The sequence below is a fragment of the Trichosurus vulpecula genome, chromosome 7, assembly GCF_011100635.1.
Source record: "Trichosurus vulpecula isolate mTriVul1 chromosome 7, mTriVul1.pri, whole genome shotgun sequence".
NCBI lineage: Eukaryota > Metazoa > Chordata > Mammalia > Diprotodontia > Phalangeridae > Trichosurus > Trichosurus vulpecula.
This window is the reverse complement of record NC_050579.1, coordinates 115,942,570-115,955,623: the sequence shown is the minus strand read 5'-3', so window position 1 is coordinate 115,955,623 and position 13,054 is coordinate 115,942,570. Positions and strand designations below refer to the sequence as shown.

General features: G+C 37.7%; 1 protein-coding gene across 1 annotated transcript in view; it reads left to right on the top strand.

Moving 5' to 3' along the window:
• Positions 1–10,328, top strand: part of ADGRG6 (adhesion G protein-coupled receptor G6) — a 168,879-nt gene extending 158,551 nt beyond the window's left edge. Inside the window, 3 exon segments of the mRNA XM_036768775.1 lie at positions 3,704–3,805; positions 4,020–4,172; positions 9,226–10,328. Of these exon segments, the coding sequence (XP_036624670.1) occupies positions 3,704–3,805; positions 4,020–4,172; positions 9,226–9,404 (434 nt within the window). The 3' untranslated portion in view covers positions 9,405–10,328.
• Positions 10,329–13,054: the final 2,726 nt, after the last annotated feature.

Sequence of the window (13,054 nt, the reverse complement as noted above, 5' to 3'; positions counted from 1 at the left end):
TAAGGGTCATTATTCTCATAGATGAGAAAATTTTGACGTGAAAGTCGTCAGGAAACATAAGCAAGATGTGAAGGTAGAGCAAACACAATGACTATAGAAATACAAAGAGGAGGGACACAGCTGGCTATGAGAGGCAGTGGACTGGAGTAGAAAGAGTATTGGGTGTTGAATTCCAAGGTCTTGGTTTGAAATCCAGCCCCTGCCACTTACTAGCTGTGTGATCATGCTCTTTGAGCCTCAGTTCCAAATGCAAAATGGGGATAATGATCACAACTACCTACCTCATGAGTTTGTTGTGAGGTCAAATGAGATAGTATATACGTAAGGTGCTTTTTACAAACCTAAAAAATATTTGCTAAATGTTAACTATTATAATAATCACCTCCTAAGAACTATTTTCCTTTCTCGATTAGAGGTTTTCTTATACTGAGCAGAATATGCATGGGATAGAAGACAGAGGTGAGGAGAACAAGGTCTAATGGGGAATGAGGAGTAAAATGATGCCAAAAGCTAAAAAAAAGGACAGAGAAGATATAAGAAAATAATTGGGGGAGCTTTACTCCCTTTGTCAAATTGAGGTCTCTAAAGTTAACTTTGATTAACAAGTAGGAATTGCTATGAAGTTGCATTTTAGAGGTCAGGTATTTGTGTGTGGGCCTTGCTGTTACTGTGGTAATTCTATAATGGCACCCCTCAGGCACCCAAAACTGTAGTTTGGAGCTAAAAATAGAGAATGGTGAATTCTGAAGTTCACTGGTTCTTTAACTACTTCTGATACAATAGTCAAGCAGGAGCGAAGGGAGGAGTTTAATGGGCCTTGGATCTCTATCCCCATGTGTTAGCCTCTCAGCCCTACTTGGCTCTCTGTATGCATCTGTTGCTACTTCTTCCTGAGGGTTTTAAGATGCCTTTCCATACTTCCACATGTGCCTGATTCCAGATGTGCTTACCTACCACATTTCCCATGGCAGAATTCCAGAAAAAGAGAGGTTTTGGTCCCAAATGAATCTTGGTATACTAATTATCTCCAAATTAACTTAAATTCACTTAACAAAGGTTAGTCATTCCAGATTTTCAGTAGAATAACTTGTTCTGGGAAGCATATTCTGATTTCAAATGGAACCAGACTCCACTGCTGAAAAAATCCACACAAATATAATGACAATTTGGATGTTTTTAATGTGTTCATTCCTAAGGTTGCAAGTTTCTCCTGCCTGGTATTTCATTTTATCCTCCCAACATCACTGAGAGAGGAAATTGCAGGCATTGTTAATGACATTCCTTAATAAGGAAACTTTCCCCGGGGCCTCACAGTAGAATTCTCCTGATTTGGAGTCCTCTTCAAACACCAGTATCTCTTAAAGCTCAGATGGAAGCTGGGATAGGCCCAGGAAAACAGGGCTCCTAAAAACATTAGCAAAGGAGTAATCTTATGATACAAGATTTTAATTCAGAACATCATTGCAGAATATCAAAGTGGGTACAGAAAACCAACTTTATTTCACCTTGCTTGACGGACTGCTTCCTTGCCTGTGCCTGACAGTAGCAGGGCTATGTGTTTCACAGCTTAGCAGCACAACACACCTAAAACAAATTACTCTCAGAGCATAGTTTTATCATAATGTTTTCAAGACATTATATAAGGTCAGCTTTTTAACCTTTGAACATGGAGAGCTAAATTGAAAGGAGCTGGCCCAGGAGTCTAGTGATACTTAACATCTTTGGACATTTATAGTTAATACTCATAACCATTATATGAAATAATCTATTAATATACTCATTAATCTGAGTTAAGAAGCAGTGTAGCATAGTGGATAGAATACTGGATCTGGAGTTTCAGGACCTGAGTTCAAAGTCCCTCCCTCTGACATTAACTACATGTGGGACCTTGGACAAGACATTTATACACCTTGTTTCCTCACCTATACAATAAGGGGCCTGAACTAAATAGCCTTTTGTGGCTCTTTCAAACTCTATATCTCAGATCCTTGAGAGGTAATGTGGTGTAGTGCATCAGGCACTAGACATGGAGTCAGGAAAATCTGAGTTCAAATCCTTCCTCAAACACCTAGCTCTGTGACCCTGGGCAAGTTGCTTAACTTCTATCTGCCTCAGTTTTCTTTTATATGAAAAATAAGGAGTCTGGATTTGATGATCTCTAAGGTCCCTTTTAGCCACAAAATCTATGCTCCTATGCTATGTCCCATTCTCAAGAAACTATTTGCTTAAGTTGGTCTATAGTTAGATCTTTATGAATAAGTGGGAATTGATATAAAGCTTCTTTGTAGAGATCTTTGTAGCAATGTTTACATTTGGGGTGTGTATGTGTGCACATCTGTGTGTGTGCATGTGCACACACACGTGCATGAGTGTATGTGTGTGTTTGTGTGCATGTGCATGTTTAATCTTCACATGAAGCAAAGACTTTTGCCATTTCATCTCTGTGACAAAAAACCTTCTAATGTCCGGCTTCTATTGGGTCCTTCTCAGTTGAAGGTAAACAAAACTGACTGTGAGAAAACATTGTGAAAGGTTCTCTATTCCTGGCCTCTTCTTTCTATATTCTCTTCTTCCCACTGGATGACTACTTCTCAACCTACTAAATGCATACTATACTTTCCCTTTCTAATATCTGGAGAGGATCTAACAATCGATTTTTATATTTTATTTAAGTTAAAATATTCATTTTAAGCATTTCATGTCTATTTGGAAAATTAGAGGATTATTTTCCTGCTAAAAGGTTTTCAGACCTTAAGCAAACATTTAGGGATTGGCAATGGAAGGTATTGCCATAGAGGCCCCTGAAATAAGTAGATTACTGGCTAGATCTGTCCATAGTCTTTCATCCCCACTCCCATCAGCACAGTTCTCCTGGACAGGCTGGCTGAGCTTAAGGCATAGTTTCAGATAGTTTTAGTAATTATTGGAGGTAGAGAAGCCTGTCTTTCCTTCTCAGATCTGAAGCCTGACCAATTAGCCTGCTGATATCTCCAGTCTCTTTAGACCAGGACTTATTCACCTTTTTTGTCATGGACTCCTTTGGCAATCTGATAATATATATGAAGTTCTCAGAATAATGTATCTAAGTGCATAATATAAAATACAAAGGATTATAAAGGAAACCAAATATATCAAAATGCAACCAAATAGACTGGGTTGCCTTTACTAGAGATCTGCAAGCAAGGCTGGAAAACTAGTTGTTGGCCACATTGTAGAGGGGAATCTTGTTCAGGCACAGATAGGACTATGTGGTCTCTTTGATTGAACCCATTCTGAAATTCTACAATTGTATCAACAACTCTGTGAACTAATCAGGGCTTCATCAACAAAAAAAAATTGATTGTTGGGGAAAATTAGGTGGCTCATCCCTAGGCATTAGCTCAAGCTAATAGCAGATTCAAGACTTACCATACCAGTTCTCACCTCCTAGAATGTAGTAACCTTTTTTTTTTTAGGTCATGACATTCAAAATAGTGGCTCTGGTTACTTGAAAAGAGAATAAGAATATTTTGGTCAAATTAATTGTAACCCCACTCTAGTTCCATCCTACTCATATTGTTCGGTTTTGTCCTAAAAATACTATCCCAACCTAGTTCTGGGCATTATGTTCCTTAGAAATTCAGATTGGAAACATTGTTTTCTTCTATAGAAAATATGGTCAGAGGGTTGTTTAAATAATAATTTTTGTTTTTTTTTTCCTCAGGATTATTTATATTTGTATTCCACTGTGCTATGAAAGAGAATGTTCAGAAACAATGGAGAAGACATCTGTGCTGTGGAAGATTTCGTTTGGCAGACAACTCAGGTAAAATAAATTGTAGTGTATGTGTTCTCTCTTGTATCCTCTTGTGAGCCCCCACTGATGCATTTCTATTTACACAAAACAGCCACTCATAATAATGACACTTTAAGCTCTTAAACATAGCTATTTACTTGGCAATAAGCTCCCCCTCAAATCACAGACACTCATATTAAACCAAGTTCATGAATAATAAAATACATCACAATATATTTTTCAGACTGGAGTAAGACAGCCACTAATATCATCAAGAAAAGTTCAGATAATCTGGGGAAGTCATTGTCATCAAGCTCCATTGGCTCCAACTCGACCTACCTTACATCCAAATCTAAATCCAATTCCACTACATACTTCAAAAGAAACAGCCATCCTGGTGAGTCATTTTGATAACATCTCAGAAATCCTCTTGGTAATGATAATCAGAGAAGCTGAAATTTTCATAGCACTTTAGAGTATGAGAGATTTCATTATCTCTACTTGGCATGATGACAAAATATTAAGTGACTTATCCAAGGTCACACAGCTAAGTGTCTGATGTGGGATTCAAATTCAGGTCCTCCTAATGTTAAGTTGAGTACTATTTCCATTACATCGTGCTGTCTCTCTAATGCATTGGGAAAATAGGTATATATCCTATGACTATGAAAAATATCAGAAGGAACAAGTCGTATTGTCCACACTTAATTGACCTTATTAGCTCTTACCTCCGAAGGTAGAACAATCCTTCACAGTTGTAGCTTCCATCACAATGTGTGGTAAAACACAGAGAAGCTGTCATCTTGACTGTCATGACCATTTCTTCTCTGCTCATCTCACATTTTTTTCATGATGTGTGTCTGACATTAAGTTTATGATATTAGTGTTAATGAAAATGTTAATGAAAAGGCTTATGATCTGTGAAAAACCCTGAAGGCTTGTGAAATGTAAGAAAAATGGGAGGAAAACCTCCCATTTAATGTTCCATTAAATACCTTTGGCAACACATTTCCAAAGGGAAATAATGTTGTCCTTTTAAATGACAAAGTAGGAATTTGGTGAGCGATGATTTAGGTAAGAACAAGTAAGACTTTCTAAGTGGAAAAATCTTCTAAGAGTATAATGAAAAGCTACTCCGTTTGTGTGATGGTTTAATATTAGAGCATAGGAAAAGTGATGGCATGATAGCTATAGCACTGGAATCTTTGGCACTTAGATGCCAGGTGTTTATGTTTATATATCATTATATCACATTTTGTGGAAGGAATTGTTTGGAGTATCATGTACATTTAGGTAGCTCCTGATTAGAAAGCACAAGCAATCCATATGAAAAGTATGCCTGTCCAACAGAATAGGAAGTCATTCTTCCTACTATCAGGGCCACTGGAACTGTCATGAAAGCTTCTTTGAAAAAAAAATGAGGTTTTATTGTCTCTGTGGGTTCAGAAATGGTAATTGAGGCAGAACAATAGAAAAGGCATCTTTCTGTTTTTCAGACTGGAGCAGCACAGCCACTAATAACATCAAGAAAAGTTCCTTCCCCACCTTTATCTCCTCTTTGAAAAAAGATAATCTCTCCTCCCAACAGCCCCCAATTTTTTTTTCCACTGGGCTATTTTGTATTGCCTGAAATGCCATCAGATTTTAGATTCATTTGGGTTACTATGCATCCTCTTAAAAATAGAAATACTTCTGGGTTAGTGAAAGGGTCATCAGTCATTCAGATGCCAGTTTTAAATAGTTCATTCATCTTGCCTTCCTCTTAATATCTAGCTGAGGCCATCTATAATTGAGGAAATATAAATCTTGATTAACTGGAAAAAAAGGTTAGACAATTTTGCAACATGGAACACTTTAGGAAATAAAGCAGGTGGGAGGGGTAGGCAATGATGAGTATATTATGAGAGCCCTGAGAGCCTAGGGAGGAAGTGAATAAAGGAGGGTGGCAACAGTTTCAAAAAGGAAGTGCCAAAGATGTGTCTCTCAATTGTATATAGGCCCAAAATAAAGGGAAGACACACTTTTGCTTCTCTTTATCCCCTCCATGGCCCCTTACTCTCACAAATATTGTTCGTAAATTAATATTATATTTCTGCTGTGTTGCAGTCTACATAGGCTTTTATGCACTAAAAGGAGAATTCAGTAACCATTTATAAAAGTGTTTTGATGGGAAAATGTGTTCTGAATTCAAGGAGACTTATAAATGTTTGGGACAAAGCCATTTTGGAAATGGGGGTCTGCGTGTGTGTGTGTGTGTGTGTGTGTGTGTGTGTGTGTGTGTTTGGGCTTTAACAGTACACTTAATGCATATCATGGCTGTAGACTTAGTTGTTATTCCCTGGAATTGACTTAGACATTCATATGTTTATGGCATAGATAATGTCTTCTAAGAGCATTCCTTCAACAAAGGTGGATCATTCAGGTAAAAATATTCATTCCTTTTATTAAATGCATGAAATCTCAGTAAGGTAATGGGGGAATGAATATTTGCATGGAATTAGCCAAAAGATTTCCAGCTGCCTGAGAGAAAAAACCTGCTTGTCCTGCACAGTGCAGCTCACTTTGCACAACGATGGAGGGCTGGGATTTGAGAAGTTCCCAGCAAGCAAATATGTTCTCTGGCTATCTTCTGCATGGGGTATCTGCAAATCTGTCCTTCTAAGAAATGTACCATGTGCTCATATCCATATCTATGATATCCAAAGCAGTAAAACAGCCTGTGCTAGGAGGCTGAAAAACAAGGGGGACGGGTAGAAAACTTTGTTTTCCTACTGCTTTTATGAATTACAAAGTGTGTCATGGTACATTTGGAGAAGTGGTAAATGAGGAAATAGCTCTTCTAGGACTGCTCCTTAAAAATTTTTTATCTGCTTAAAAATGTAGCATAAGACCAATAAAGTTCATACCCCTAGCCAGTGGTTTTCAGTCTTCCATTTATGTTCTAATTCTATATTATACATTATTTGGAGTTGCCCAGAACATTAGGGATGATACTTACGTTGAATTATTGCTCCTGTACAAAAATTGCCCAAGGAGAACAATAAATCACATAGGCTTGGAAAGCAGGTGAGTGGGTAAAAGGGGAATGGTCAGAATTTTAAGTATGTAGAATCAAAACTTGAATCTGCAACGAATATCGAACACATTAGTACATGTAGAGTCCTTAAGGAATTATAAAGAGAAAACTAAAAGCTTCCGAATTTTGTGTCGGGAGAGGTTGTTTTTATTTTAAATGAAGCAAAGATTACATTAATGAAAGATTCTTTTTAGAAATGCCCTTCCCCTAGTAGAAAACCATTGGCTAGTGCATATGTGAACTAAGAGAAGCCAGGCTCAGCCAGCTTGCTTAGAAACTTGTATGTGGTCAGCAATCCTGACTCACTGAGCCTTCTTTCCGCAAGCATCAGAGAATGATGATTCTGCTGCTTCAATCTGCCCATTCTTCTCTTCCTGAATGACTTTCTGTTCTTTGCTCACATTTCCTTTGTGTGGGTTGGTAGCAACATTTCCAATTTTAATCCAGATTTTATTTCATGTATACTCCAGAACAAGATAACTGAAAGAATGTATTCTTTCCTGGATGTCATACATATGATGATAACGATTTTCTTCAACAGCTGGTTGCTAATGCTGTACACTGACCATAGCTGAAAATATAAGATGCGTTGAGTTTAGAGTTCTATCATTTCATAGTGTGCTTCTCTTTCTACCTTCTCTATAGAAAGTAGAAAGGAGTAAGATTGAAGGCAGCCACGCTCTGACATGCATATGACAGCATCCCCAATACAGTCGAACCCCCATGACAATGGGTGTTGTTCATTATTAGAGCACTCTCTATCACTTGACTTTAGGGTAGAACTACACTTTGGTTCTTTGTTGGAGAAATATGACCATAGGATAATAAGACCGTAGATCTTGAGTGGAAAGTGACTTCAGAGTCCATTTGGTCTCATTTTACGGATGAGAATACCCAGAGAGATTAAATGACTTTTCTTTTGCCCAAGATCACCCAGCTATATGTCAGAGGTGGTATTTGAACCCAAGTATTCCAAAGTAGGAAGAGGAGAAGGAAATAATCATTTATATAGTGCCATCTGTATGCCAGGCCTGTGCTAAGTGATTTACAAATACTATCTCTTGATCCTCACAACACTGTGTGGTAGATGCTATTATTATCCCCATTTTATAATTGAGGAAACTGAGGTAAACAGAGGTTAAGGGTCATACAGCTAGTAATTATCTGAGCTCAGATTTGAACTCAAGTCTTCTTGACTCCAGGCCCAGGGCTCTGGCCACTATATTACCTAGCTGCCTCAACTCCAATGTCAGCACTTGTTCCACCTGTACTAATAATGGCTTAGGACCATGCGAAGACAGTAAAATACATCTAAAAGCATTGGGATGGATGGGTCTTTAGACCCAAATTTAGTCATCTCCTTGGGAAACAAATTATCAATAAGGAAGCAGTTTCCAAGAGGTATTTTACCAATATGTAGTCCAACTCCCTTTGCTTTATCTATGTATGATCTCATGACTTCCTATATTTATCAATTTCATTAGAAGTCATTCAGCAGCTACCATGTAACTCCCACTCTTGTTGAGTTTGAGACAGCATGACATGATAGATAGAGAACCAGCCTCTGAAATGGGAAGATTTGGGTTCAAGTGTTCCTGTTTCCTGTGCCATCTGGGAAACTAACGTAACCTTCCATTGATCTAGGCAGCCTCCTAAGACTATAAATTGTAAAGAAGGTGCCAGCCTCTTTCCGAGTTTCCTTATGTGGGAGTTCTTTATACCAATGATATCATAGGTCTAGTCCTTATCCAAATGTGGGATTATATATGTTTACATGGAAAGATATTTCTTAGAAGAAAAACTTTGGCTTCTACATTTTTAACTCAGAAAGGTGCTTTTATTCCCAAATTTTAATAAATCTCAGAGAGTAAAAATATTATTTCTTAGTGTTCATTGGAAAAATCATTTGCATTAGGCTTTCTCTAAGTTGTTCCAATCACTTTTGATATATTTTGTGACAGTGTTTTATGTAAGCACAATTTTGCTTTGATTTGTCTGTCTCAGATACTTTTCCTAAGTACTTTCCAAAGTTTCTTTCTTCCTTGGCTTTCTGAAAGATGTCAGTTATAAAAATATATCATTCATATATCCCCATCCTAAAATTATAGAAATTAAACTAACATACCAGGAAATCTTAGGCCCCCAATTTGAACATGAATACCTCCCCTTAAAATCTTGATTCAGAAATGCTTGGCAGCCCACTGCTTAACCTTGGGAAAATGCTCAATGCTGTTGAATGAAGGAAGTAGATCACAGTCTGCAAAGCTCTGCTACCTATGTGCTTTTAATCAATAATGCATAGTAATGATACTCAGCAGCTCAGGCACAAAACCTGCCCAGATTGTGACCTAATTTCTTGTTTCATTTCCCACAGAGAGTGTTTTTGTGGACAAATCCTCATCAAAGCTTACCCATCTGGATGGAGAACAGACATCAATCATCCCTGTCCATCAGGTCATTGACAAGGTCAAGGGTTACTGCAGTGCTCACTCTGACAACTTCTACAAAAACATCATCATGTCAGACACTTTTGGCCACAGCACAAAGTTTTAATTGGGTTTTGTTAAAATAATAGAAATCAGCTCCAAATAGAAACCTACAAGCAAAGCAAAGAGGACTGCCAGATGTAAATGTGCCATTACCTAGGTAACACTATACATTGGAAAGATATGTTTTTTTTTTTAAATTACAAATACTATTGTGAAATTTACAATGGAACTCATCTGTGCCTTTCCCCCATGTTGGAATCTTCCACCATCCCCTAAACCTCAGCTCTCTGACAGCAACATGACTCAGTAGCCACAGGGTACATTATGTATTTTTATAGCTGAATCACACCAATCAGAACTGAAGAATATTTAAAAGCCAAAGGACAAGGAAAAAAACAGGAGTCAAAAATTGATCCCAATAGAGAACTTGTACTGATGGTGAGTTGTTTTGGACATCATCGTTTGCTACATATTCTTCCTCTACATTGAAGGGAACATGAATTTTCATCACCATATGTGGCTTTATCTCTCTAAGCCCTCCCCCAGTACTCATTCCCTATTTCCTTTGTGCCTGGCTTGTAGGTGAAATTTCAAGCAGATAAAAATATAATTTTAATTCTCTGATCCAAAGATTACAAAGGAGCATTTATTAGTTTATTTTTAACTACATCAAAGCTGATTGTTTAACACTTTAGTTTCTTAAGTGAGAGTACATTTTCACCAACATCTATACCCTTATCAACATCACGCTAAATTTCTGCGATGTTTCACAGTTTCTGTACATGTAATATATAAACAACCATCAGACAATATAATGTAAGCATTGCAAATTAAAGACATATCAGGGTTCACATTTTTACCAGTACATTCCTCCTAGAGGGTACCAAACAGCTCAATTAAGACACCTTTTTCTCCCTTTTAAATTATAATTGGGGATGCCTAGGGGCACGATGATTCCATCTGTTGACACAGCTGCCCCCATTTTAAGGAAAGCCAGAGAGAGAGAGAAGGAGGGAGGGAGGGGGAAGGAGAAGCCATGACCATACTCTTTCCTCGCAGAAGCTGGACCATGGTTATATATGGAAAATCCCATTCTTTTCCAAGCCAGCTGATTTTCCTATTTTCGGGGTGGGGGGATATAATCTTTATGTCCCCTATGTTCCCTTATTTTCAAATGTACACAATATTCCCTCAGACGGCCACAGTAGCTGCTTATCTACTCAGAGGTTACATATCCCCCGAGTCTGCAGTTTCTGCTGTTGAGACGTCTGTGAATAACTTCTGTGGATGCACCGCGAAATAGTATGTTTGGGAGGGAATCTGGCACTAATAGATCATATTTGGAGCATTACAATATGGCTTCACTCTGTTGACTGCATACATATGGGTGACATTTCCAAGCACTCGAGAAGAGCCTTAATTGTTTTTTTTTAAGGTGCTGAAGGGGAATGGATGCTTGGTAGGTACATAGTATGTAGAAGAGTGCATTTTTACTTTGCTTAAAGCAATGACTGTGTTAAATGGAGCTTTTTCAGAATTTGCTTTAGCACAGGCTGTACTTTTAATATTCACTCCATGCCATCAGGGAAACAGCATGGAAAACATCCATTTCTAGGTAGACAGCTACCCCAACTGTGAGCAATGTTGCCTTGTGAGCAGAGCCAACCTGTTTGAAGACCTAGGCAGGAAATTTCTTTAAATGTCTTTCTGTCAATCTGAGTCTTTGGCTTGCCCTGTATCTTAGAACAGCATAAGGCTATTTCTTTCCCCTAAGGCAACCCAAAGTGATCCAAAAGTGCTTTAAAATGTAACACATCTTTGAGTGCCACAGCCAGTGATTCTGAGGCCCTTGTCTTAAAGGCTCTCCCTGATTCCCAGCTGGGGAGGAGTTGCCATTCTTTACTAGCTTGATGAGATTATCAAGTGATAAGATGTTGGGTCTTTGCTGGTATTCCCCTTTACTTGGTTATGCAGAAGAAGACTTGAAATATTACCCCAGGAAAGGTGGCCAGGTATCCTTCCTGGCTATTATAGTACAAATTAAGCAAGTTAAGAAGCAAAACTGTAACTACCAGGGAAAAAACTTACCATTTGTATAGAACAGGTATTGTTAACCTGTTTTTTGTATTGGATCTCACTGATAGTCTGGTGAAGCCTGTGGGTCCCTTCTTGGAATTAATATTTCAAATATATAAAATATATATAGAATTATAATGGAAATCAATGACTTAAATGTAGTTATTTAAATATAAAATATATCTAAAGTTAAAAGTTCAAGGACCCAAGGTTAAGAGCCCCTATTAGAGCTTCTCTTAGGAACTTAAATGTTCAGAGAACTCAAACCTGCCTTAACCTAAGCAATCTATTCACCAAGCTAATCTGCCTTTCTAGAGGGATTCATAATAGAGTTCAATTAGCAGTTGATTTCTGGTGCATTTCCACCCCAAAAGTATGTTTACTTGACAATGCTAAAGATACAATTTTACATTCTTCATAATACCCACCAAGTGATAGGAAAGTATTCCTGCAACAGATGGAAGAGGAGGAAATAAATGAACATGAAGATACACAAACAGAATGAAGATACTGAGTCAAATTCTACCCTCAGTCCTGAAGCTAAAGTCCTGAAGTCCTAACCCTCAAAATTACAGAAGTGTTATCTATCGAGGGGAAAGAATTTGATTCAGGGAGTACAATGGCTTAAACCTTAGTGTCCAGTCCTTGAAAGTCAGGTCACATTAGCCTTGATTGTCCTTTTTTTTCTTTTGTTTTCTTTTCTTTTTTTTTTTTTTACTACCATGTAGTAGAGTTGCAGATTGTCAGTGTCAGATGCTTTCAGTTCTTCTTACCATAACTTGCAATGTAAAGATTTCCTTTGTCTATTGTCAGTATAGCCTCCCTTGTACATATTTATTTATTTTGGTGTCTTCAAGTGTTACTTTTTTCATAGCTTCATACTGTCTGGCTTTGTTGTTTTAATGAACTTTCCTTTGGAAGGGAGATGAAGGGGTGGGGAGGGAAGAGACAGATATTGTATATATTTTCTAAATACTTTGTGAAATATTTTCTGTAGCATTCTCTTTGATGAAGAAAAATGACTGTGAGTATAAATTGAAATTATTAGTAAGAAGTTAGCACAGTAGATTTGCCATTTTCCTGAAATGGAAAATATTTTTCAAATAAATACTTATGATGTTAATATTCCAAATTAGTAAATTCCTTTATGAGTGAATGTTTTTCTTTCTGACTGTTCAATAGGAAAAGATTATTTGACAGCTGGAAAATAACCCGCCACCAATTACACATGTGACATAGATTTGCTTTGCCAAATCAATAGGAATAAACTTGTAGCCAGTCTCCAGATTTCTGGGACACAAATATACTTCAAAGTCTCCTATTTTCATCACTGACTGATGCAATGTTAAGCATTATGGCTGATTGAGATCTGTGTATATTTCTTCACTGGGAAGCCCTCAGTCTTCCACATAAAGAACACAAGGAAAATCTTCATTACTTGGGAGGCTAAAGATTAGGTTACCTTCTTACTGATACCTAGTCACTGCTTCCACTGCACAGGGACTGAAAAGAGGCAGATTTCAGCCAACTTCATTTTCACTGTGAGTTACAGGGTGCTACTAGCCATTTCATTAATACAGTGGTTATTTAGGGTAATCCCCTTTCTCCAGAGAGCCAAGGCTTAATTTGGCCCTTGGC